Source organism: Podarcis muralis, chromosome 4, assembly GCF_964188315.1.
Source record: "Podarcis muralis chromosome 4, rPodMur119.hap1.1, whole genome shotgun sequence".
NCBI classification, from domain to species: domain Eukaryota; kingdom Metazoa; phylum Chordata; class Lepidosauria; order Squamata; family Lacertidae; genus Podarcis; species Podarcis muralis.
Window position 1 is genome coordinate 65,613,323 of NC_135658.1, and position 25,667 is coordinate 65,638,989.

The following is a 25,667-nucleotide window of genomic DNA, read 5'->3' on the forward strand; positions in this document are numbered from 1 at the left end:
TGCGTTAAGCTTGTGGTCCACCAAGACTCCTAGATCCTTCTCACATGTACTATTAGCAAGCCATGTGTCCTCAATCTTATATTTGTGCAGCTGGTTCTTCCCATCTAAGTGTACAACCTGACAAACTAACTTCAAACTAATCATTCTGTTAGTTTGAATATAGCTGCTACTCATCTGACTTCTGGCAATTCAGGATGACAGAGGACATGATTTTAGAAGACTTATCAGTGTATAGAGGAAAAGAGCAGAGACAGGACGTACACTGTAGCTGCATATCTTTTGTGTAAAATCTATCCAGAATGTCACATCTAGAGCTCTGGAAAGCTCCAACAGAAATTCTATACACAGTTTCATACTAAGGTTGCCTGGTGAAATTATTGTGTATATTTAGTGTAGGAGTCACCAATCTTTTTTCACCTGAGGGGACATTTGGATTTTTGTTTCTACCTACTCTGGCCACTTCTCTTCTCTCTTCCTTGATCTGCTTTCCCTCAACCCCTAGGACAGAAAGAGTATGTGCACACACTTCATCTTTATGAGGGATTTTGATAAAAGTCAGATCCAGGAGAATTAATATGAGCCTTGAAATGCACATAGAGCTGGAAGAGGAAGTGGGAAAGAGCATCATCACTCTTCCAGCTTCCTTTTCAATTTTTTATATGCTTTATGTTTGTTTGTTTGTTTGTTTGTGTGTGTGTGTGTGAGAGAGAGAGAGAGAGGGGGGGGGACTACTCCCATTACAAAGGAGGCAGTGCATGAGTGGGGAGAGTTATTTGTGGGCACCAGGGGAGACCACTGTGCTCATGGGCACACCATTGGCAAATCCCAGTTTAGTGCATATTGACAGAGTTATAAATTGTGTTAGACACAAATATATGGTTCTTTGTACAAGCTTATTCATGTGATTTTCTGTCTGAATTTCAGAAGAAACAACACAGGTGACCGGGGGAAGGCACTGCAAGTGATGCTGCAGGTCTTGCAGACATGTGATCGCCCAGCACCTGACATGTTCTGCTTGTGTGGGAGAATCTACAAGGACATTTTCCTTGATTCGGACTGTAAAGACACCAGCAGCCGGGACACAGCCATTGAATGGTAAGAGGAGTGGCAATGTGATTACCGTATCTGTGTAATTATGAAATGGAAAGCAAAGTACTTCACATGGAGTACCAAGTTCCTTACCAGCCAGCCTCTTGTTGGACAGGAGTTAAGAATAGGACCTTTCATTATCTAGATATTATCTTCAAACTATGCAATTCTTACCATTTTAGTATTCTGTTACATCTTATTACAGTCTTCCAAAAGTAGAGTTGCAATGAGGAGGAAGCTACTGTTTTGAAATTTCAGACTGTGCTCAGAGCATATTTAGAGGGGACATAAGAATATCTCTAAATTCTTGTCGATGCATTTGTGGTTGGAGAGAAGATACTTCTCTTCGTATGTATCATAAACATAATTCTCATAAAGAAAGTTTTTTGAAAGAGATTCTTTTTTGAACAGGAAAGAGAAAATCTATTATTTATTGGACGATAGGAATCAAGATACTGGGTGAGATCTAATGGAGCACTTGTGGGTATTCACTCGTGCAACAGGGCTTCATCTTCCTCTCCTCTACCATGTGCTCTCAAAGTCTGATCTGGAGTAGGGAAGAAGAGAAACAGGAAGTCCCATTGCATAAGTGGATTCTGTTGTGCAAGCAGGTGGATATTTTTAGATGTTGCCCATGACATATAACGTTTCTGTGTTTGCTCTAGCTGCCCAATGGATTTATCACACAAAATGAGATCCAGTGTGCTGAATGTATTTTTCAATTTGATTTTCGGTGTTTTTGTGATGACTAAGTTTTAGCAAATAAATTTAACTGACCTGTCTGACTTTAAAGCTGTTTAGATCGCGACTTTTGATGGCAGTGAATTCCATAAATTAACCATCTGTTACATGAAAAAAGAACATCCTTTTATCTGTCATCCTGAATCTGCTGCTAATCAGGTTCACCAACTAACCCCGAGTTCTCAAGTTGTGGGAGAGGGAAGAAAATTAAATCCCAATTAAATCATGAGCTCCTGTCTTTCTAGATAAGATTAATTGGAACAACAACAACAAATCCATTCACATTTCCATAGTTTGCAACAATGGCTGGCATGCCTTCTTTATTGTGATCTGAGAAACTTCAAATGTTTTTCTTTGGAAGCATCTTCTCCAGTTTGTTAAATCTTGTCTCTGCAGGTATCGTAAAGGGTTTGAGCTCCAGTCAACTCTGTATTCTGGGATTAACCTTGCAGTCTTGCTGATTGTTGCAGGGCAGCAGTTTGAAACCTCCATGGAACTAAGGAAAATAGGTGAACAACACAAAAACAAAAACTTGTTGCAGCAGTAGTAGGGTTATTAATTATTGTCAGATACATAAAGGGTTGGATCCAAAGGTCCAATTGAATGAAGGGAATTTCCAGTTGTGGAGCTGGACCTTTGGATCCATTGTTCTGAACTGAAGTTGCAGTGAATTCTGTATTTAAGAATAGTAGTTTTAGCCCACTGTGAAGCATGTCACAAGTGTTTTGCCATCAGTTGTAAGCACCCGTTCCTAGAATGAACTTCTGCAAGGGCAGCGGTCCATGACTAGTATCTTTGACCATATGAAGAATGCAGTTTCTTTCCCACCAATGACATTTAGGCCATATTCACTCCATACATTTCAAGTGTTATCATGCCACCTTTAAACACCCATTGCTTCTCCCAAAGAATTATGGGAGCTGTAGTCTGTTAAGCATGATGAGAATTGTTAGGAGATGCTCATTCCCTTTCCAGAGTTACAGTTCCCAGAATGATTTAACAGTCCCTCTTCACAGGGAACTCTGGAAACTGTAGCTATGAGAGGGGAATAGAGGGTCTCCTAACAACTCACAGCACCCTTAACAAACCACTGTTTCCAGAATTCTTTGGAGGAAGCCATGACTGTTTAAAGTATATCATAGTGTTTTAAATATATGGCATGAATGTGTCCCTTTGTGTAGTTTTTCTCTACCTAATACTCTTAGAGGTTATATTTCTCATGATTACCAACACACATTATCCTCTTTACAGTCTTTGAGGTTCATTGTGTTCCCTTGTAACATACTGTTTTTATGTGAATTTGTCAAGGTGTGCGATTGAACAGTTTGTTGGGAAGAAAAGGGAGTTTGGAAAAAATGAACAATTACTGGGATGTCGGGCAGTTCTTCAGTGTAAGCATGTTGGCCAATGACATTGGTAAAGCAGTGCAAGCAGCAGAGAGACTGTTTAAACTGAAACCACCCATTTGGTAAGTATCATCACATATTACAATTTGCGTAGTTACATCTCCTGCTCTCTGCCCTCACCCCCACACCCCATTGGACTTCATTAAGTTCTCCAGTGCTCCATGCATCATCACCACTCTTTGCATGATGATTAAATAACTATGCTTTCATTTTCAGGACTTCTGATTTTCAAGTAGACTTCTAATATTCTAGCAAAGGCTTGTTGTGTCATTAACTTAGAGTAAATAAAGTTGTTCTTGGTTGTTTAATTATTGATTGTATGCATGTGTTTCAGGTATTTGAAGTCATTGGTTCAGAACCTGATGTTAATACAGCGGTTCAAGAAACTCACCATAGAACATTCTCCTAGACAAGAGAGACTGAACTTCTGGTTAGATATCATTTTTGAGGCAACTAAAGAAACAACTAATGGCTTGAGATTCCCAGTAAGTCTCTGTAATGTGCAGAGCTTATATATCTGGTTGATTTGGACTAAAATCCTGTATACACTTGCCTAGGAGCAAGCCCAGTTAAACTAATCAGGGTTTACTTTTGAGTAGACAGGCTTAGAATTCACTATTCGTAAGAGAAAATTGTGGCCTGATGTTAGGAGCTACCATGTGAACTAGAATCAAGTGACAAGTAAATCTGCCCAAGCTGTATGTAGTGTTTTCTGCCAAGCAGGTCAGAGCTGGCATGTCCTGTTTGGTAGGGAGTGGACCTCGGTGGCAGTTATTGCTTGCTGTTTTTGCTGCTGATCTGTAGGGGTGGCCATGGGGAAGTGGGAAACTTTCTAAGGGAAAAATGTGTTCTGTAATCGTATCACTATGTAATTCATTGTCTTTTAAAAATTAAAACAACAGCAGTACACGAGTGGCTTGAGCATAAATGGATGTTTGATACAAGAGGCAGTCTAATGCAAATGAATAAATAAAATAGTATGCAAGAAGGAAAGAATACAAGAAATTGTACGAGACCTGATTAAATAAATAGTTTGATCCACATCCAAGAAGAAAATGCAGTGTTAATTGTGAACAGATTTTCAGCACACGTTCAATGGGATTTGCTTCCTAGTTCAGGTGTAACTAACATTGTGTCCTCCAGGAGTTGTTGGACTACAACTTCTACCATCTCTGGCTATTGGCCATGCTGGCTGGCGTGGATGTGACTTGTAATGCACAACGTCTGAAGGCTGCCATGTTGGCTACTCCTGCCTTTTAGGATAACAGCCTTATAATTAGCATTCCGATGCTGTAAGGATGTGTCACTGATCTAGTTAGGTTTCACTGAACATGTGTGTGCTTCGTTTAGGTACTGGTGATAGAGCCAACTAAGGTATACCAGCCTGCGTATGTTTCAATCAACAATGAAGCGGAAGAAAGAACTGTTTCCCTTTGGCACGTCTCTCCGACAGAAGTGGTAAGACCAATGGTGAATTTCTTCTTTCCCTCTAGAAATTCTGATCATCACATCTTGGCTTCTTTGTATACAACTCTTTTTTTTTTTAAAGAGGCTTCACAAAAATGTCACACAATGCACATAAGTATCTTCTTTGTCCCGTAGATGGAAGAACTGAGGTACTAATAACAGGGAGCCAGCCTTAAGCCCCAGGGAAATGAATTGTCATACAAACTTTTTCGTCTATTCAGCATGAAAGCACGAGGGCACAAAGCATGACAGAGATCACGTGTGAGCACATGCAGGCACGAACACTCCACCTCTAACCTTCCTGTGTCAAATGGGAAGATCTGAAGGAGGCTCGTGTTGTTGTTGTTTAGTCGTTTAGTCGTGTCCGACTCTTCGTGACCCCATGGACCAGAGCACACCAGGCACTCCTGTCTTCCACTGCCTCCCGCAGTTTGGTCAAACTCATGCTGTTAGATTCGAGAACACTATCCAACCATCTCGTCCTCTGTCGTCTCCCTTCTTCCCTTCTCAGGGTCTTTTCCAGGGAGTCTTCTCTTCTCATGAGGTGGCCAAAGTATTGGAGCCTCAGCTTCAGGATCTGTCCTTCCAGTGAGCACTCAGGGCTGATTTCCTTCAGAATGGATAGGTTTGATCTTCTTGCAGTCCATGGGACTCTCAAGAGTCTCCTCCAGAAGGAGGCTTGTACTGTAAGCCAATTCAGCTGAATGTGCTTGGAAGCCTCCCTGTGATTGGGCAGGTTAGGGGTATAGTGGGAGTGCGGGGTGTTTGCACACCTGGTCTCCGTACACTTCATACTACCATGCTTTTGGGTTGAAAGCCTGAACAGGGCTATACAGAATTAGATATGTGATGTTTTAAACTTCTGCTCTTTGATTTATTTTACTACAGTATCACACATCCCATTGAGAACTTGTGAAATTTGGGATGCTCATAAAAATTCTGATACCAGAATTCTCATTAGGATAAACCAGCCTTGTGGGGGGGGGTGAGGGGTGAGAGAATGCGTTTCATTCTTAGATCTACAGCAGGAAAATAGGAGGACTGTGAACTGGTTTCAATGAATGATACACTCAGTATGACGCAGTACATGACATGAATGTTCTTCAGCGCTAATGTAACACTGCTTCTCAACCCACTCTGTCCAGCAGTCACAGTTGCCAAGCCACAAAATCCAGCACTCAAATTGTCCTTATTTTTGCTCTAGCTAATGTACATATTTGCTTATCAGTGAACCAAGGACTGTGGATCAGATCATCTGAGCATCCTTCTCAGATACATGGTCATACACGAGAAGCCAATAGGTAGCCCTGTAGACAGTTTAGGTAAGCATTTCTGCAGGCTTGCTGCAGCATACTTCATGACTTTGTGATTATTCTTTCTGACATGGATTGAAGGAGCTACACACACACACACACACACACACACACACACACACACACACATATTCAGGGAATGTTTGGATTCACTGAGCCTGGCCATTTCCACAAATTAAGGCACAATGCCATTAGGATGGACATCAGACTTTCAATTGAAAGGATATTCATAGTGTCATGAAATTTAGGAAGACCATTTTTGTTCTGCAATGGCGAGGAGTAATGTGTTGCTGTTGGGGCCTAGTGTTGTGTCCCTAGTGTTGTGTCTTGCTACTTTTTTTGGTGGGGGGTAGCAGCAACCTTCCTAATATTGCTGTATGCTGCCTCAAAGCAAAATATTGGTGCCCAAAGTCTGAGATCATCCTTGTGATGTGATGATAATGGTTTGTAATCTTGCTTTGAAACAATCTGTGTTCTTACCCTTTTGCAGAAACAGATTCATGAGTGGAATTTTACAGCTTCTTCTATTAGAGGAATAAGGTTGGTGTCCTTGAAATGCTTTTATTTTTGTTTTACTTACATGCCTCATTTTGCCTTAGGGATATGTGAAGAATGTATATGTGTTTTCCCAGCAATGCTAGCAAATGATGTAGTTTGGGTATCCTTTATATCCCACCCAACTCCCCAGATGTGAAAGCTATTTCCTTGAAATATAGTATAAATATTCCTTAGTTCTTTATCCCTAAAGAATCCTTTACAAGACATCTGAAGCAACAAATGGTTGCTGCTTCATGTATGTCAAAGGGAAAGGCACTCCACAATAAAAGAACAATAGTATAGAATGCCCATTTTTTTGGCAGGGTTTTCCCTATAGTGTAAGGTGTGATGCCACAGGTAGACTTTCCCCTAGGGTTGCCATATTTTGAAGAGCAAAAAAGAGGACACTTTTGTGTGCCGTGTCATGTGATCCATTATGTGGGGTGGGGCTTACCTCTATTTTACCCTCTATTTTATTCAAGTTGGCACACCTGTCTGGGGTACTTTAGTTGAGATTCCTGCATTGATGGGGGGTTGGACTAAATGACCCTCCAGGACCCCTTCTAACTCTAAAGTTCAATGGTCAATGAACCCTGTTTCTTTAAATGAGCTTCATTATTTTATTGTTGGTTGTTTTATTTGATTAATTCCATTAGGGCCCTGTTTTGGGACTGAAAATTAGGTTAATACATTTTTATAGAAAATAAAATAGGTTGTCTTCCTTAAGTCATATGTATATTCTGATGCTAGTTCTTGGGGAGAGTAAAGAAAATAGCTTTTTTTTCTTGTGATTTTCCAATGCTTTCAATGTACATGAAGGACTTTACCCCTCTTTTGTAGTGCTAAGCAGGAGGCATCTTAAATATTTCTTCATAATGTGCAGGCTCTATAATATGGTTTAGTCATTGCTCAGCATAGTAGCTTGGATATTTTGCTTCTTGTCTCCCTCCCCCCTCCTCTGTTGAATTGATATTTTCATGGTCGTTTAATGGCACCACTTTCAAATAACATGTTCCTTATATTGCTGAAGTTACACCATTGAAAGATGTAGTGTGAGAAAGTGAGTTTAATCTTTCTCTCCACGTACATTTCTCTACAGAATATTATATTTAGATTGGCAAATTGGAAACTGGATGGATATTGATTAGTGTTTCTTCCATGGCTTTTGAAAATTGTCATTGCTTTCTCCTTTCTCTCATCTAGGCTGGTATGGATTTTTTCTGCCTCATGAATATAGTATGAGACAAACATTGTCTGCAAACTTCAGCAGTTTGAATTGCTGAATCATTTGGGAAAAAAAAACCAGACATGGGAGAAAGTAATGCTATTATTCTCCTGTTATGACTCCCCTTACAAGAACTGCTAAATGCACTTTTATTATACAGAATCTGAAAATATCTTTACTTTTTGTTTGAAAGTGACTTTAAAAGAGTGTTAGTCAACAACCTGAGAGAGTAAAGTAAGCAGAACAATGAATTATTTGTTCTGAGCTAGTAATTTATGTTTTACAGTGTTGTAAATCCTAATGGGGCAGTGTTTACTATCTTTTTGGCACTTATTGAAGACTTTCCTTTTTCAACAGGGAGATTTTTAAGGGGGAGATTTTTATCTCACCCTGTATTTATATTGGATTTGAAATGGTTTTTATATATGAAGTTGTTTAAATTGTTATAAAAGAAATTGTTTTATATCTGTTTATACTGGTGATAATTTATTTTGCGATGCTTCATTGGAAGCGACTCATAAGTGGAATGGCACTAACTAAATAAGTGAATGAATGAATGATTAACACCCTGGCAATACATATATCTGGTTTTTTGAAGGTCACAGATCTTACCTTTCCTGCTATGCAGACTGACTGTTGTTTACATTGTCCTAGTGATCTGTTCTGCACATTTTTATCATCATTTCCTCATTTTATTCATAAATTGCACCCAAATTGTATTGCTTGTCATCTCCAGTTCGAAGCAGGCTTTAAAAAAACCATGCCTGTGCTGTTGTCTCTCTTTGATTCTGTAAACTCTGTAGTGGTAGAAGGAAAACTGAACTGCTGTGTGAGCAAAACAGGACTAGCTGAGCTCCTCCATTTGTTCCTTCATCTTCATACCTCTGCCCCACATCCACGCCACTTGTGCTTAGCATAACTTTATTGTAATTCTTTTCCCACAGCATATCTAAATTTGACGAACGGTGTTGTTTTCTGTATGTCCACGACAACTCTGATGACTTTCAGATCTACTTTTCTACAGAGGGCCAGTGTAGTAGGTGAGAAGCTTTGCATTGCTTTCCCTAACTATCAAAATGAGACATACAATAGTTGGGAGATACCTTGTAAACCCAGAAGTATTTCCGCAAAGATTTCGTTTGCCGGGCCACCCAACTCCCTCCTCTTCACCCTCCAATGCTGCTGTGATAGCCCAGCAGCAAGTGAACAGTTCTCAGAAGTCTGTCGTCACGTTGTAGTTCGCAGCGCCACCTGTTTGTGGCCACACAAACTACTGCATCATATTCAGTGCAAATACTGTACTTAAAAGACACTTTGCTCTGGAATACTGTGGAAGTGGGAAGTGCCTGTTGCATTTGCTTATGCAATTGGATATCGCTCCTCATATTTGTTTTCTACATTCCTTTCTTTCCTGTGTTCATTTATAAAGGCCCTACCATATCACAGGTTAAATTGATCTTAATTTGTTTAGTATGATCAGGATATGTGAAGGTAGGAATTAACAGCATGGTGAAAGCGTTGGTCTTTGAACTGGGATGGAGGACATTATTTGGAATCCATCTCAGGCAGCAAAATGTCTTGGGCTAATGCTGATTTAAAGTAATTTAAACAGTCCAAACGTTACATTTGAATTACAGATTTATAAGGGATAAATTTATAAGGGGTTTCAGTATCCATTAAAAAAAGCTGTAGCACAACAGCATGAGGCAATAGTGATTTTGAAGAGGAAAAGGAAAAGGAATGTTGGCAGATGTATTGCTTTGCATTGCACATGAATCATAAGTATTTGAGCAGAAAAGCAAGATACTGTTATGCCTTTAATTGTGCGGTGTACATTGCTTACAGGTTTTGTAGTCTGGTTAAAGAGATCTTAACAGATGTTGTAGGAAGTACTCTGGAACTGGAAGGAGAGAGTGATGGAGACACATTGGAAGTAAGTAATGTTGACCGGGGAGAAACAGAAATCTTTGTTTGGATGGGAGAGGAATTTGCTTTCCATATTCCTATTCTAATTAATTTAATTTATTAATACCTTAAGAAATAATACCTACCTTTTTAAAAAGTAGGAACGGCACAACTAAAACTTTGCAGCTAAATCATTGTTCAATAGGGCAGTAAGAAGCTTTCCACATTTACCATTTATAGTGGTATAGTTGCTGGCTCTTTCAGATTTTTTGGCATGCCGCCACATAATGTCGTCATTATTCAACTAGTATTCCAGAGTAACATACTCGGAAACTTGCTTCTTCTTCTTCTTCTACTGCAACCCCCCCCCCCCGATTTTTGGGAAAGAGCCAGATGGGTATTCAATACTTTCATTTGTGTGGCATGTGTCGAAGCATCGTCCTAGTTTCTGCATGGAAGGGATGAAGATTGGTTGGTTCTGTTTTGCACCGCTTCCCTCCCATCAGTGCAAGCTGTCAGTTTGCGAGCTCAGTTCAGGCAAGAGATATGGCAGGTAGAGACAATGGTCCTGAGTTGAAGTACTGCCTGTGACAGCAATCGTTAGCTGCAGACAAAATAACCAGGTTGGCCCTCGCTCAGGCAGGCAAGTAGTCGGTTTTCTAATCTACTGTACTCCCACAAGGTTAGAATTCTGGAATACTAGGCATTAAATAGAAACAATAACATGCTGAAGTGCTGTCTGCATGCACATGCTCATAACTGCCAACATTTATTGGTTGGAAGAACACAAGGGCACATAAAGGATCTGCCTAACGTTACAGAACTTTTATCAATCTGGGCACAATCTACCATTAGTGTAAACCCTGCGCTCACACACTGTCTAATAACAGCAACGTGTGACCAAATAAATTAATAAAGACACAGAAAATGAAGCTCCTGGCCAATTTGTGTTTAAGTACAAAGCTGACATTTTCAAATATTGTGGGATGTGGGTGGGTGTGGGTGTAAAGCAGTGACATCCTGAACCTAAAAAGGACCCAAAACTTAGGTCGCAAAGGCTGCAGGCCAGCAGACAAAAGAGAGAGAGAGAGAGAGCTGCATGCCAGCCAGCCATACAGTTGGCGGGGCGCAGCTTCCATCCTAAGCCGCTGCAGGGATCGCTCTCCTTCCGCGGAGACCTGGGAGGCAAGCTGCACGCCCGCCAGCGATATGGTTGGTGAGGCACAGCTGGCGGGTACGGGGAAAGGGGAGGCCGCCAGCAAAGCCGTGCAGCTCCCCCACTCACTGGGGCGTGTCTGTGAGGCCAGCGCCCTGGCACAACAAACCACTAAGCCCTATGGGAAAGACGGCTCGGTGGCCAACTGTCCTTTTCTGACTCTGAAAATGTCCTGTCAACTATTAAGGAAGTGGTGACAGCTGAGGGTCACATCTCAGGAGCTCTTTGCGTGACCCTTTTGAGCATGGCAGCCACTTAAGCTGATGGCAATCTGCCATAACTACAGCAGGCGGAAGCAGTCATGTGATAGGTGAGTTTATCAGAATTCTGTGCTCACCGAGTTTTAGCATGCCCCTGCAAATGTTTCTTAAATGATGTAAATATGGCATGGAAGTGTATACTACAATTGTATAAATTAAGCAAATATGGAAAATTCAGGAAGAGGGCATCATGTGAAAACATTTTTATTTATGGATAAGTGAAACTCAGCAAATAAACTGTAGGTTTTTGTAGAGAATGTTTTCTTGTTTGCGTAGCCCTAACCTATTCATCTACCTCTTGTTTAAAAAACACCTGCATAATGCGACCTTTTTGGATGCTATTAAACCTATTATCCGAATAATAATCCCCTTTCCCAGGTATGTAGTATTAGAATCCAATATCTAAGGATCAGATACAGGAGGAAATATCTTTTGTCTATAATAATGTTTGACATACTTGATATTTTTACATATTATGTATTTCTTATTGCTACTCAGAACTCGTTTGTCTGAGCAGGGTAAAATATTTTGAAAGAAACATGTTGGAGTTTTGTGGAATGGAGCTTGAAATGTATTGAAAATCACATTATTAACACAGTTCGAGAGTTGCACACAAAGCTTTTCATCCAAAAAGTATGGCAGTTATAGGAATCTCTGATTTTCGCAATTGCTTACTGGAATTAAGGATTCGAAAAGTACTTTCCCCCACTGCTTGTTTGTACAATTACAATTTTCATACATGACAATGGATAATTGTGTACTGAACTAATAGCATTTGATTATTCTACCCCCACAGTCCATTTGACAATGCATTGGTACCTGAGAAAAGACAGAAACACCCTTATGTGAGAGCTTTGTCATGAATGATATGACAGATCAATCTGAAAACAGTGTAGGGCACTAAATTCATAAATAGCAAAGAGAGGGGACACATTAGTGGTAGAGTTGTCAGCTTTCCATGTATAATGTCCCAAATCCAGTCCTTGTAAATTTTAGTTACAAAGGGATCAAAAGTTGCATTACAAGTGAGGCATATTTCGCAACTCTACAGTAGTTATTGTTTTCCATGTAAGTCTAGTGGATAAAATAAGGAAGAAGATTGTCACAGAGAAACATCAGTTCAACCAGACATGCCATGAAACTTTGTTCCCATTATTCCCACATTACGAGTGGGTTGGGTTTGTTTGCTTTTAATGTTTATTAACCCACAACTTGCATGCTCAAGGGGATAACATACATTTATTTGAAAGGTTCAAGAAAAACAACAAAAGCATAAAGTTTGAAATGCCTCAGTGCTTTGGATCAAGTATTACTTGAGAGTTGAGTAATATAGGATGCTTCTAGGTAGCATTCCAATATATCTGCAGCCTAAAAGGAGACATTAGTTAGCAAATATCAGAGAAGCCAAGGCTATGTTTTGGGTTTCTCTGGACTAAGTGGGAATTAGCTGATATATCTACATGTCTGTACTTTAGAGGCAGATGTCAATGAAAATCCTCTAATTTGAACAGCTCTTTGACATCAGTGTGCACATCATTTAGAAAATCAGTGAATTCTCCTCCTTTGTTCAAAAGTAACATTTGTATTCAAGGGCATACAATTCTTCTTTCTTTCTGCCTCCCTCCCGCTTCTCAATTTGAATTTGCTTTAAAATGAAGTCATTAGAATAGATTGTGGAATTGCCCATTGCACTGAAATGTTTATCTTCAGATATTTTGTGCATGCAAAGCCTGTGTTCCTATTCATGCTTATCTAAGAGTAAGCCAGAGTGAACACAGTAGGACTTATTCTGGGTAAACAACTGCTCTGTCAGAAATGTGCTATCAGTGATATTCAGGCTAACGTTTTGTAAATCTGGTTGCTGTCCTCAAGCTACCACTATCAGTTGAATACTGTTTCGTAGCTGTGAAATATGGGTGTGCTAAAAAAAACATTAACAGGTTCTGGTTGTGTCATTTTGGGTAATAGCACATATCACATAACAGCACAGGACGATGAACTGTGAACTGCTGAAGCATGAAAAATGAAACTGTTTGAAAGGTTGAACTAAGTTAGTGGGCAGGTCATGTTAGGGTGTACAAATACCTCCCTGGAGGACTCTGTGTGGAAACAGGGAGCTTGGCAATCACTTTCAAAATGAACTGTGGAAGAATTTCAAGGACTTACTGACAGAGGATTTGTACATACTTGTAGGAGTCTGGTTTACAGTACTTGCCCACCTGCCCCCATTGACATTATCTTCCATTTTATGCTGTTTGTTTCCATTATGTATTCTTCACTCAGATTTTAAAAGACACATCCCTTTATTAAATAATCTTTTACTTGTGAGGTATTCCTCTTATGTCGCACATTCTTATTACGGGCAGCTGCTTATATAATGTTTAAAGAATTAATTTTTTTAAAAACCAGTGCCTGTTAATTAGAACATTGCAGTTCTTCTATAAGACAAAAGTAGTCTTTCGCACCACAGTTGCCTGCAAACATTATAAGAAACGCTTGCTCTTTAATTTCTACTAGAGCTGCTGATCTTTAGGGCAATACATTGCTAATGGCAAACGTTAAAATCTGTTTGGTGGTTTTGATAATGTGTTTTTTGTGTCTGAGAGCTGAATTCTGTTTCTTTCTGCTTTCAGTATGAGTATGACTATGATGAGAATGGAGACAGAGTAGTGTTGGGCAAAGGAACCTACGGGATAGTTTATGCTGGAAGAGATCTTAGCAATCAGGTCCGAATAGCCATCAAGGAAATACCAGAGAGAGACAGCAGGTGAGTCTTGATATTTTATTCTTACACACTAAATATGGGGGGGGGGGTATTTTAGTCCTGAGGAGGAGTAACCTTTTAAAGTTCAGATATAAGTATGAAGTGTGCTTTGCCTAATTTGGTCTTACATCATTCACTATTCAATATATAAGTCATTCACAGACAGAGAAGCATGCTGGGGGTGTTAGGGGAGGCGTAGTAGTTCTGCTGGGGGACACATGCTTCTTCTGCGGTTGTTTATCCACCTTTGGCCCCACCCTGCTCTCAGCTCTCACCGGAGACTCCTAGAAGCAGTCTGTATGTGACAGTGGTCACACCCCAGGAATGGCCGGCTAAACCAGGTGAACAGTAGCCAATGGGTCTCAAACCCTTGGTGAGTTAGGGATTTACCCTGCATGTGAAGGCAGGCTGTGGTTGATTGAGCCAACAAGACCAATAGCGGTCAAGAAGGCGGTTTCTGCATGTGCTATAGAGGGAAGTGAGGGGCAAGTGGGGCTTGTCAACCTGGGAAGGTAGCCCATTTAGGAGAAGGATATCTCTGATCCTAAATCTCCGCTGACTTGTGGGATATTTTGGGGCGAAGAAAAGGCTAAGGAGTAAACCCTACCCAATTCCAGAGTGGAGTCCCCAGGACCTTTGGATCACGTCAGCAAGGCTGAGGGGCGCGTGTCTAGTTGTCTAGGCATCCCAGGACCTCCATACACCCTGCTTAGACTTGTGCCCTGGGGAGGTCACTTCAGTGCTGCAAATGCAGAGGTTTGACTTTACCCCTAGAGGCACACTTTATTGTCTCTCAAGACAGTAGATGCAAACAATGCTGCTGTAGCTTTCTGCCTACCAGCTCTGGCTGAGGATATATTTTCACTGCATGGTATATGTTTGTTGAGGTGATTTTGACCATATTGGGGCTTTTTAATTATCTTACATTGTTATTCCATCCTTTCTGTGGACCTTCAACCTACCAATTTATATGTTCAATCTTTATGTGGGTGGCATGGAAATTTTAGGTTAGTATGTTTTTTTCTGATTTTTATAAGGCTTCAGTTGTTCTTCATTGACAGATATTCTCAGCCACTGCATGAAGAAATAGCCCTCCACAAGTATTTGAAGCACCGAAATATTGTCCAGTATCTTGGTTCTGTTTCTGAAGATGGATATATTAAAATCTTCATGGAACAGGTGCCTGGAGGTTTGTATCTTACTATTTTCACCTCATATATGACACCTTACTATGATCTGGTTCAGACGCCATGCTAAGCCAAACCTTGGCTTTAGAATACACTAAACCAAACCTTAGCTAAGCTTGGTGTGGCAACAGAAAGGACCAAGGAGGAGTAAAATGGCTGTGAGCTATTCTCCAGCAGCTCACACGTTCACACGAACCCAAGGTTTAGAAGAAAAGAATTGTAGAGTTAGAAAGGACCACAATGGTAATCTAGTCTAACCCCCTGCAATGCATGGATATTTTGCCCAATGTGGGCTCAAACCCACAACCTTGACATAAAGAGACTCATGCTCTATTGAGCCATCCCTGTAATATGTGAACCCATAAATCAGAGTAAAACATAACATACAGAGTAGAATGATTCATATCTCAAACCTCTGTAGAATATTTTAGACTGTCTATAATTAAATCAGCATGAACCCAATCCATATACATATTTCTTCCTGAATCAAGGCTGTATATTCAAATTCTGGTGCAATTTAGTCTCACATAAATAGCATTTTTACGTTGACTGCAATTAGTTACAAACACAGGCCTCACACTGATTCCTGGAGAGAACTGTTAGGTTCAGAAACTCTTCTCTCTTTTCTTTCTATCATAATTATTTATAAAGCACCAAAAACCATTCAGCATTCTACCATTAAAAAAAAAAGCACTTAAGGGAAAGAGAAAGGAAGAATAAAGGAGACGCTGAAGTCAACAGATTTATCTTTAAGGACACTCCTGAATATAACAGAAGAGACCTGGCTGTCTCAGGTGGGAGGGCATTCCAGTGGTAGGGGGACAGATACAGGTGAAATGAGAGAGGATTGTATTCTTAACCAGCATACAGAGAAAGAAAAAAAGATAAGGTCACATCAGATGGTTGGGAACATACAGCATTCTAATAAGGCCCACCTAATTGGATAGTTTCTCACTGCAGTGGGGAGAGGTTATTTATTTTACTTATTGAAGGGTATTTATATACAGTACAGCTTTTCAGGAAAAGCTGGAAGTGGTTTACATGAGATTATTCTAACAATAAGCACTTATTTTTATTTTTAAAAAGCTATAAAGGGAGGGAAGAAACCACTTGTTTGTTTTACTGCTGCTTCTCAGTCCCCTTGGGGCAAGATGGTCCTTCGGGAGTTCCTTTGGTAGAGATATGCACAAACGGAAAAAGATGATGTGTCAAGAATTTTCACTGGAAGGCCTTGAATTTCAGCTCAAACAGAACATACACTGAAAAACATTTTTGAAGGGTTTTATCAATGATTCTGTTTTTTGCCCTTTTGACCTGATCTTGGTTCCTTGTGGTTGCTTCCCATATTCATATTCCTGATGTAAGAATGAGTGAGTTTTACAGTGTTTACGAGGTGTCTTTTTTGGGAACATGGACCCAGGGGAAAGCTCATAGCTTATACTTTGCATGCATAGGTTTGAGCCCTGTCATCTCAATACAGGGTAGGGAAAGGCTTTGCATAGAGAGCTGCTACTAGTCAATGTGGAGAATTCTAAGCTAGAGGGAACAATGGTCTAACTCTGAATAAGGCAGGTTCCTTTGTTCCCAAGCAAAGGCTTCAGTAAATTTCCTGCAGTCTTAGAGGGCCTGCTAGAATGGATCCCTTAATAGACTGACAGAGCTAATGCTAAAACATTCAGGCCCACTTCACATGCGATGGTAAGCCATAGTTAGTTTACCCATGAACGTTGCGATCGCTCGTGATTCACTGCTCCCCTGGTGTGAATAACAATCTCTGGCTTAGCATTTTCACTCAAACAAACCACAACTGGGAAGCAAAGAACAAGCTTTGACTTCATGGTTTGTGTCAAGTGAAGCAAACCATGACCTCCAGTTCAGCTAAGCCAGGGGTTGTGGTTTGTTGATTCCACTCTTTGCTAGTGGAAGAGGGAAACAGGACCCCACCTGTTCGTTCATGGTAAATCATTAACTGTGGTTTACTGTGACTTCAAACCTAGCCTCAGAATGCTGACAGATTTGAGATTACTCTGTCTCTAGTTTCTAGAATTATCTCATTAGATATATGCCATACGCTGTGTAAGTGCACAGTATTTGCTCTTTTAGGTCTGTGTATAATGGGGCATATGAGTTTGGCTCAGAGTTAACAAAGTGTGTGACTCAATTCTCTGCATGTTTACTCTGCAGCTAGTCACATATTGTCCAATACAGGAAGTGTGCGTGTTCAATCCCAGGTAACTCTGCATGGGATTTTACTTATGTACTGTACTGATGATTCAATGATTACAGGCCTTGATACCCTGGACAGAATCATTTTTTATCCTGTATTTTCTGCCTAAATCCAGGAAGTCTTTCTGCATTACTACGATCAAAATGGGGACCAATGAAAGAACCCACAATTAAGTTTTACACCAAGCAAATCCTAGAGGGCCTGAAGTATCTCCATGAGAACCAGATTGTCCACAGAGACATAAAAGTGAGCATATGCATGCTTCCTTATATTTTTAATTGTATGTTACAGAAATGCAGGGTTTAAGATCCCACTAGTTGCTCTTTTAGAAAGGCTTCATAAAATCCCCGATAACCAAAGTTTCTGGTAATTTGTTTACCCTTTGTTTATTTAAGGGAGACAATGTTTTAGTGAACACATACAGTGGAGTAGTGAAGATTTCTGATTTTGGGACCTCCAAGCGCCTTGCAGGAGTGAATCCATGTACAGAGACATTTACAGGTAAGAACAGAAACAACTTTTTCCCACCTGATCACTACATTTATTAATCTTCTGTGGTTAGAATTAGGCTATACTCAGATGGCATTTTATTCCACGTTCACGACATTTCCTTATACGTGTGTTCATTTCGCTTTTTATGTGAGCTCTCACACAATGTAAAAGTCACTTCTGGAAATCTAGTGGAACTTCCGTACTCCTTACCATGTCAGTTATTTCCAGAAAAAATAATCCATTTGCAACCACACTAACTCGGAAAATTGAGTTATTGGCAAAATTGGGGACCGCATCCTGGCATGTATTTCTTTTCCGCCATTTAAAGTTTTGCATGACAATAATATGTATTGCTCAAAAAGCCACAGGTCTATAACATAAAAAGGGGTTAGTGTAAAAGGAAAGCTAGAAATGGAACAGAAGCACTAGCACTATAACTGGTAAAACTAACAGTATGAAATCCACATCTGAATGCAGCTTTTGTGCTCATAGTTAGAAGCTGCTTCCCTGCCTCCACCCAGTTCTGCTGTGAAGATTTGCCTGCACAGTAACAGTAAATACAATAGTTAAATGTTATAAAACCTTAATTAGCTGATATAGATAGTACAAAGTGCATAGCCCACAGGAACTATCTGAGGTAATGCTTGCCCAGATTATCATGTTGTCTGTGCAGTCTGCCAGTGCTGCAAACAAGATTGCAGAGACAGATTGCTTTGGGGGAGTTCAAATGGGATTGCACATCAGCTCGCTTTGGTCTTCCTGTAGGTTCGAAGCCTTTCTGGTTTTTGTAAAACCACATTAGATTTTCTGATTTTGTGGCATCTCCTGCTGTAAGTACTCAGAGTTCCTCCAGGCGATTTGTCATGATTTACACTGGTGAGGTTATCAGGGTGATTATATACAATCAGCACTTTTCAGCACCATTTGTGCCTGTAAATGATGTGTGGATAGGCTAGCATAAATTTCACACTAATGCGCTATTACTGTGTCAGTGACATGTTGCAGCAGCAAAAAACCACCAGTCTAAGGGGGCCTTCAGTCTCTCAGTTTCATCCTAACCATATTTTGGACTTGTTTTCAAGCAAGTGTGTTTAGGATTGCATCATTTATCCAGTACAAAACAAGAACACTTCTCGCTTTGTTTTCCACTGAATTGTTTTCATCTTACAATAAAGAAAAATGAATGCAAAACACTAAAACAGTACATTACCAATTTTTTCTTCCCTTTTTCTTCTTTAATAAGGCTGCTTTCTTATATGTACTAAAAGAGGATAAAAATTATGTTCTTTGCTCTACCAACTACTGGCATGTGACCCCAGGTTTCCTAGAGTGTCGCCCTCAGTCTAAAAAAAGTTCCCCACCCCTTTAAGGTATTACTTATCATTTCCATGAATCTTTATCACTGATGAGGAGTGTGATCAAGCAACCCTCATGTCCAAACATGCAGTTGTTGCAAAGCTGCAGAGTTTATTTGAGCAAGATAAGATGGCAATGCCTATTGCTTTTGCTTTACTTGTAATTATATATGACTATTGCTTGTTACATTAATTAAGATTATTCTGTATTCAAGTCTTTTGGGTAATGGGTATTGTTTGCATAGTGAGTATATATGTACAGAATCTTCCTTATATAAGTAGAATGTATTGTACTTGGAAAGTTCAGTAATAAGTCTTTCTTGGTTACAGATTTCAGATCAATGTTTTCTTTGTCTGTTGCTTATATACAAAAATAAGTCAGTAAAGCTGTGATCAACATTGTGGAGAAAGCCCTTGGAGAGAGCAACTTGGTCCAAAACCAATGCGATTATTGCCTGCATTTTAATGTGTACATGGGGAAATCAAATCAAATACGTTTTTGGAGAGGTAGAGAGAATGCTTCATTCACCCCCCAAAGTGATAGTCTAGCAAAGAACAGAGCTGTAAATAGTATAAGCAACTATTCCCATCTGTATGGGAAATGCCATTTTTGCCAAATACCTAAGGAAGTGTGGTACTTTGCAAAGAAGTATAGTCAGCTGCACCAGCAGGTTAATGAACAGTTTTTATCCGTGGGCTATTGGGCTGCTGAATGGGAAAAAAATGGTGTAATTGACTTCCGACAAGCACACAGAACGTGAACAAGACTGAGTGTATTGGGGGGGGGGGGGCTCATTTAATCTCACTGCACATAGGTAGTGTAGTGACAATAAAGGTTTATTATTAATATTAAGTGTGATCTGTTCAGGGATTTTTAAAATAATAATAATACTTGTACCTATTCTCTTTCATGACTTTAGGCACTTTGCAGTACATGGCACCAGAGATTATTGATAAGGGACCTCGAGGATATGGTGCACCAGCTGATATCTGGTCTTTGGGCTGCACTACCATTGAAATGGCGACAGGGAAGCCTCCCTTTCATGAACTGGGTGAACCACAGGCAGCTATGTTCAAAGTAAGTGTTGTATGTACTAACCCACCTCCCGCCCCCTCCACATATTACCATACTGCTAGAATGCTTCCTGACATGGATTATTTAGCAGCATCTATTAATTTATGTGCAATAGCAGATCTGAGACGACTTGCATGCAAAGGATGCCGGGCGGGAGCTACAGCTGCTTCACAACCAGCCAAGTTAGAACTAGAGGGAATATGTGTGTTTTGCTGCTCTTCTAAAAGTCCCTCAAGGAAAGATAGTTGTATGCCTCAGCAAGGAAATCATTCCACAGGCTCCTACCATGTCCCACAAACAAAGGTTTGTGTCTGAACGCCCCTTTTTTGTGTTTGGAGCTTTCATCGCAAAAGGCCAAATTGACGTTTGCTCCGATTCAGCTTTAAAGAGCAGGTTTTTGTGGGGGAAGTTTGGGGCAAAAAATACACACTCAGGCACAGAGCATTAAAGTGTGTGCACCTCTGCCTGGAAAGAGGAGGCAAAAGTTAAGTGTGGATGAGCCCTAGCATGAGTCAACTTTAAAGTAATTCACCTTGCTGAAGTGATGCAGAGCGTCCTTTCTGCTTGCAGGTTGGAATGTTCAAAATTCACCCTGAAATTCCTGAATCACTATCTGCTGAGGCAAGAGCTTTTATTTTGCTCTGCTTTGAACCTGATCCAAATAAACGAGTCACAGCATCGGACTTACTTAAGGACCCGTTCTTGAAACAGTTGAACAAGGGCAAGAAAAACAGAATTGCGTTCAAGCCTTCAGGTAAGGAATTATCAGTCAAAATATTTGTATGTAAAGAGATATTAACCATCATCCTTCCCTTTAATCTTGGGTTCTGAACATACCAGGAAATCAGTTGGATGTGTCAAGCAATCAGCAAGCTATGAAAAGAATATTTATGGGGCAGGTTCATCCTAGTGTTAATATAACAAATTCAAGAAATAACAAACTTGGTGAAATTAGAGCACTATATTTTAATAAAGGATGAAGAAATTCAGGGCTGGGTTTCTTCTCTCTCCAAAATGACATTTTTTAAAACTGGAAAATCCTTTTTGGAGAAATTTTAATTAAGCCTATTTTCAGTAGACATGCACCCAGCAGTTTAAGGTGTGTAAGGCATCTCAAGTTGTAAACCAAAAAGGAGGGCAAATAAATTATACAACTAGTAACCCTGAACAAGGGCTGATTTGGCTTCACAAAGAGAGTAATGTTACACAAATTTCAGTTGTGGATGAGCTGTAAAAGCAAGGTTATGTCACCTTATCAGCTAGTAGCCTCTTGGATCTCAAGTAATTCTTTCAGTGCTTGGAGATCACTCAGAACAAGGTCCCTTCCACCCCAATTCCTAGATGAGCTACACTAGAAAGGTAAAAAACCCCCACTGCTAGTGTTTGTTTCAGAAGGGTTTTCCATCAATCATCACAATTTATTTCTGCAGCTTGCAGACACACACCTTTTTCTCATCAAGTAGTTTCATTTCACACCTTGTCAATTTTTTAAACTGCATTTTAATTATACTGCATTTGTTTCATTTGCTTAAAAGATAGGAGGACCTGTTTATTCATTCCCCTTTTCTTCTTGTGCTCCAGATTATAACCGCAGCACATCACTCCCGTTGCCAGTCCAGGGGGAACAGGCTGGCAGCAGCAGCAGTGAACACGGCTCAGTCTCACCGGACTCTGATATGCCACATGACATGCTATTTGATAAGGCAAAGCGCTCCGTGTCAGAGGTTCAGACAAAGAGTCCTATCTCCCATTTACTAAGGTAAAACCTGACCTATGCAAAAAGGCATGTTAGGTTCACAGAGGATGCCAGCTGTCCTTACAGTTTAGGTAGGATGATGTGCTCAAAGCTAATTCCGTTACAAGATCTATAGTAAAATGTAAAGTATCGAATGGGGTTTGTTTAGGCCCCTGCAAGTAAAACTCATTATAAGAGTCTAATTGGAAAAAGAGACCCTGACAAAAAAGAGCAGCAATTGCAGCATCTTCAAATGAACGCAGTCCACATTATGATCAATCTGTCTTCTTACTGTAGATGTTGAATTAGTGTCTCGTTTCATAGAAAGCTGTGTTCTCAGCTACTATAAAACTTGGGATTTGGTGGGCATCTTTGTAGCACACAAAATAAAAGCCATTCATTTTAAGTAATCGGAAAGTTGCTTTAAAAACTGGGCTGTTTTCTTCTGGACTTTGTCATTTATAGTTTCTTGTGAATGCTGTCTCATTCTGGCCCAGTGTCCCCGACGACAGCTCCATTTCAGATGAGCGAAGTGCTTCCCCTTCACTTGAGGAAAGGGATTCTGGTCTTTTCTTGCTACGAAAGGACAGTGAACGACGTGCAATTCTGTATAAAATCCTCAAAGAAGAGCAAAACCAAGTAGCTTCCAATTTAAAAGAATGTGTAGCACAGGTAATACGACTATTCACTTGTTTGGAAGAGGTAAAAATTATTGCTCTGCCACCTTTCCTAATCCATGATCTGGAGGGTGTCTGGGGTGAAGAGCTGCTGTGCTCATCATGTAGGGTTCTAAATCACTTGGGGAACCTGCATGAGGAAAGCAGGATCCCTGGTGTGGATGGTTGGCCTCTGGCTTAGATTATAAGCACAACCCTGGAAGAGACAGGGGCAAGTCTGTTCATCCTAACTTCCTCTTCCACAAAATTGTGTGGAGATTACAAACATGGAGAAGCAAAGAGGGATCCATCACAACCTTTAAGTAGTAAAATGGAGCTTCTTATTATTTAACTGGTCACCTAAAGTTTGTTGACCACCTTGTTTGTTGCCTTGACCTCTGCAACCAATTTTTGTTTTAGCCCCCCCCTTTCCCATGGTTTTAGAGATTGTAATATGAATTTTTGCTTAAGGACTGAATGGCAGAAAGCTGCTCTCTGGTAGGACAAATTCAGTCCTGCAGTTTGGTTACATCAGTGTTGAATTTAGCTCATGTTCTGTTTCCTCTCGTGAGCTAATGTAATCCATGAATCAAACTACTTCTGCCTGATTGAAAGCTGCCCTCTGCTGCTCTTGCTGTGAATTGGTAAAAAGGAGTCTTCCAGAATAGTGGCAGCAAGGTTGAAAACATGCATACATACATACATTGGTGGAATTTGCTGATGTGCCTTTTTAAACATTTTGCATATTCATCTTTTTTTCAGAGTTCTGAAGAACTGCATCTTTCAGTTGCTCATATCAAGCAGATAATTGGGATTTTAAGAGATTTTATACGTTCTCCTGAACACAGAGTTATGGCATCAACTATATCCAAGTTGAAAATTGAACTGGACTTTGACAGTACTTCCATCAATCAGATTCATCTCGTGTTGTTTGGATTTCAAGATGCAGTATGTTCATCCGAGTGTAATATCTGGGGGTGGGGGGAGGGACCCACTACCAATAATACCTTTTGCTGCTATTTAAACTTAAAACCCTAAATTATACTATTGGGAGGAGGGCAGAAGAGGACAAAGGAGTTGTAGAATATCATACGGAGCAGCCGACCAGAGAAGATGCATTTATTCACTTCTGCTGAATTGTAGAAATGATCTCCGCTTTTGCTTTCTAGGAAGCCTTTGGAAGATAGCATACAATGCACAATTCTGTGCAAAGAACTTGAAGCACAGTGTGATACCTCAGGGGGTCTGCTCTGAGTATGACTTAGTCGAATATCTGTGCATTGTTGATGTACAACACAGTATCTTCGGTGTTGCTTTGCAACAGCTTTCTTTGTGCCTACATCACAGTGGAAACAAAAGCTGTATCCCTTCAGGATCAGAGGCAGCATGGCTCTGAATACCAGTCACTGGGCTACAGCTTCACTCATGTCCTGCTTGTGGGCTTCCCCTAGGCATCTGGTTAGCCACTGTGAGAAACAGGATTCTGGACTAGGAGGGGCTTTGGGTCTGATCCAGCAGGGCTGCTTTTATGTTCCAATCTGTGTTCTAGCTCTTAATCCAAGTGGACTTATTGTCATCCTACATTTACCCAAACTTCTTGTTCTAAATTTCAAGCTTATAGCTGAAGGCAAACTACTACCCTGTTTTATTTGACACTTTTCTTATAGGTTAACAAAGTACTAAGGAATCATTTAATCAGACCTCATTGGATGTTTGCTATGGATAATATAATACGACGTGCTGTTCAAGCTGCTGTCACTATTCTCATTCCAGGTAAGTAAAAGCAAAGTAGTAAACTGCTAAGTGGGATGGTTAAATATGATGTGAGCAAAGCAATAATAAATGTCTAACCTGTGGAATGAGTGCCCCAAGGTGGGTACTGCTGGTGTGCTGGAACTGCAGTAGTACTTCAATCTCTGCTTGGCGAAAACTTGTAAATGGCTGCTAGTTCTTTCATAAAACAAGTTCTGATTTTTCTGAAGACTGAATTTTTTTGTTAAACATGCTTTACAGACCAACGTATTTGTGAATATTAGTCTGGACAGAAACATTAACTACAAATCCTCACGAATTGTTCTTTTGAAAGGTTGCCACACATTAGTCCATTATTAGTTTGTCATTTCTTAAAATCAAGGAACTCCCTAGGCACCTGTATTTTCTGAAATGGGACTAGGAAGGACAGCTGCATTTTATTTATACTCAGAAAAAGCTTGCTGACTAGATGATATTGAAGTGGCAAATGTAAGAAATGCTTGACCTCTGCAATTCTCTTTTGCTCTGTGCAGAACTTCGAGCTCACTTTGAACCAGCATCAGAGACTGAAGGAGTTGACAAAGATGCAGATGAAGTAGATGAGGATTACCAGCAAGCACAGGAAAAAAGACACGAAGAAACAGTTATCACATCTGGAGTGTGCATGCTCACGTCTTCTGTGACCCCTGACACTCAGGAGCAGCTCAGCTTGCAGTTGGGCAAGCTTAAGCAAGAAACAAACAGGTTAACAGCTTTAAAGTGTGCTCAGGCTTATTCATCCATTTTACTGATCATTGCTGGTGTTTATAAAACACCTTCAGGCAATCAGACGAGCCAACGTTGGTTATTGGCTAGCTTTTAAATTGTAGCCAGTTTAGCTACTCTTGGTTTATACAGGGTTAATTTGGCACTCACATTCTTTCATCTAGACTTTAGAAAACTCAGTTGTGTAGTGCTGAGGGCTGCATCTTGTCTTTTCCTCCCCCTCCCCTTCTAGAGCAGCACTCCATGTGCAGCGTCTCTATTTCAGGCTAAATGTTACCTTTCCGTGTTACAAATGTAAATGTAAAATGTGTCCTAAATGTTCCAGGGTGCCTTTACACGGAGAACTATAACATGTATGCTTTGAGAGCAGCACTTACTTTAGCCAACACTGATGGAAAGTGTGTATAAAATTCCTTTCATAGTCTGACCGTCTGTATTGTGGTTTTCTATCACTATAGCAGCAGCAAGTAACACGCTGATAGTGCTGGAATATTTAATTA

The 25,667-nt window shown here is 40.2% G+C and overlaps 1 protein-coding gene across 2 annotated transcripts in view; it reads left to right on the plus strand.

The window, feature by feature from the left end:
• MAP3K15 (mitogen-activated protein kinase kinase kinase 15) overlaps window positions 1-25,667 on the plus strand; it is a 60,067-nt gene that overhangs the window by 32,974 nt on the left and 1,426 nt on the right. For both annotated transcript variants that reach the window (XM_077927473.1, XM_028727562.2), the window contains 19 exons: window positions 925-1,095; window positions 2,227-2,339; window positions 3,139-3,298; window positions 3,571-3,721; window positions 4,587-4,694; window positions 6,507-6,556; window positions 8,723-8,818; window positions 9,624-9,711; window positions 13,793-13,926; window positions 14,985-15,112; window positions 17,453-17,583; window positions 17,733-17,838; window positions 20,105-20,262; window positions 20,830-21,013; window positions 21,841-22,018; window positions 22,492-22,666; window positions 23,413-23,598; window positions 24,318-24,423; window positions 24,936-25,146. In XM_077927473.1, the coding sequence (XP_077783599.1) occupies window positions 925-1,095; window positions 2,227-2,339; window positions 3,139-3,298; window positions 3,571-3,721; window positions 4,587-4,694; window positions 6,507-6,556; window positions 8,723-8,818; window positions 9,624-9,711; window positions 13,793-13,926; window positions 14,985-15,112; window positions 17,453-17,583; window positions 17,733-17,838; window positions 20,105-20,262; window positions 20,830-21,013; window positions 21,841-22,018; window positions 22,492-22,666; window positions 23,413-23,598; window positions 24,318-24,423; window positions 24,936-25,146 (2,634 nt within the window). The remainder of the gene's footprint in view (window positions 1-924; window positions 1,096-2,226; window positions 2,340-3,138; window positions 3,299-3,570; window positions 3,722-4,586; window positions 4,695-6,506; window positions 6,557-8,722; window positions 8,819-9,623; window positions 9,712-13,792; window positions 13,927-14,984; window positions 15,113-17,452; window positions 17,584-17,732; window positions 17,839-20,104; window positions 20,263-20,829; window positions 21,014-21,840; window positions 22,019-22,491; window positions 22,667-23,412; window positions 23,599-24,317; window positions 24,424-24,935; window positions 25,147-25,667) is intronic.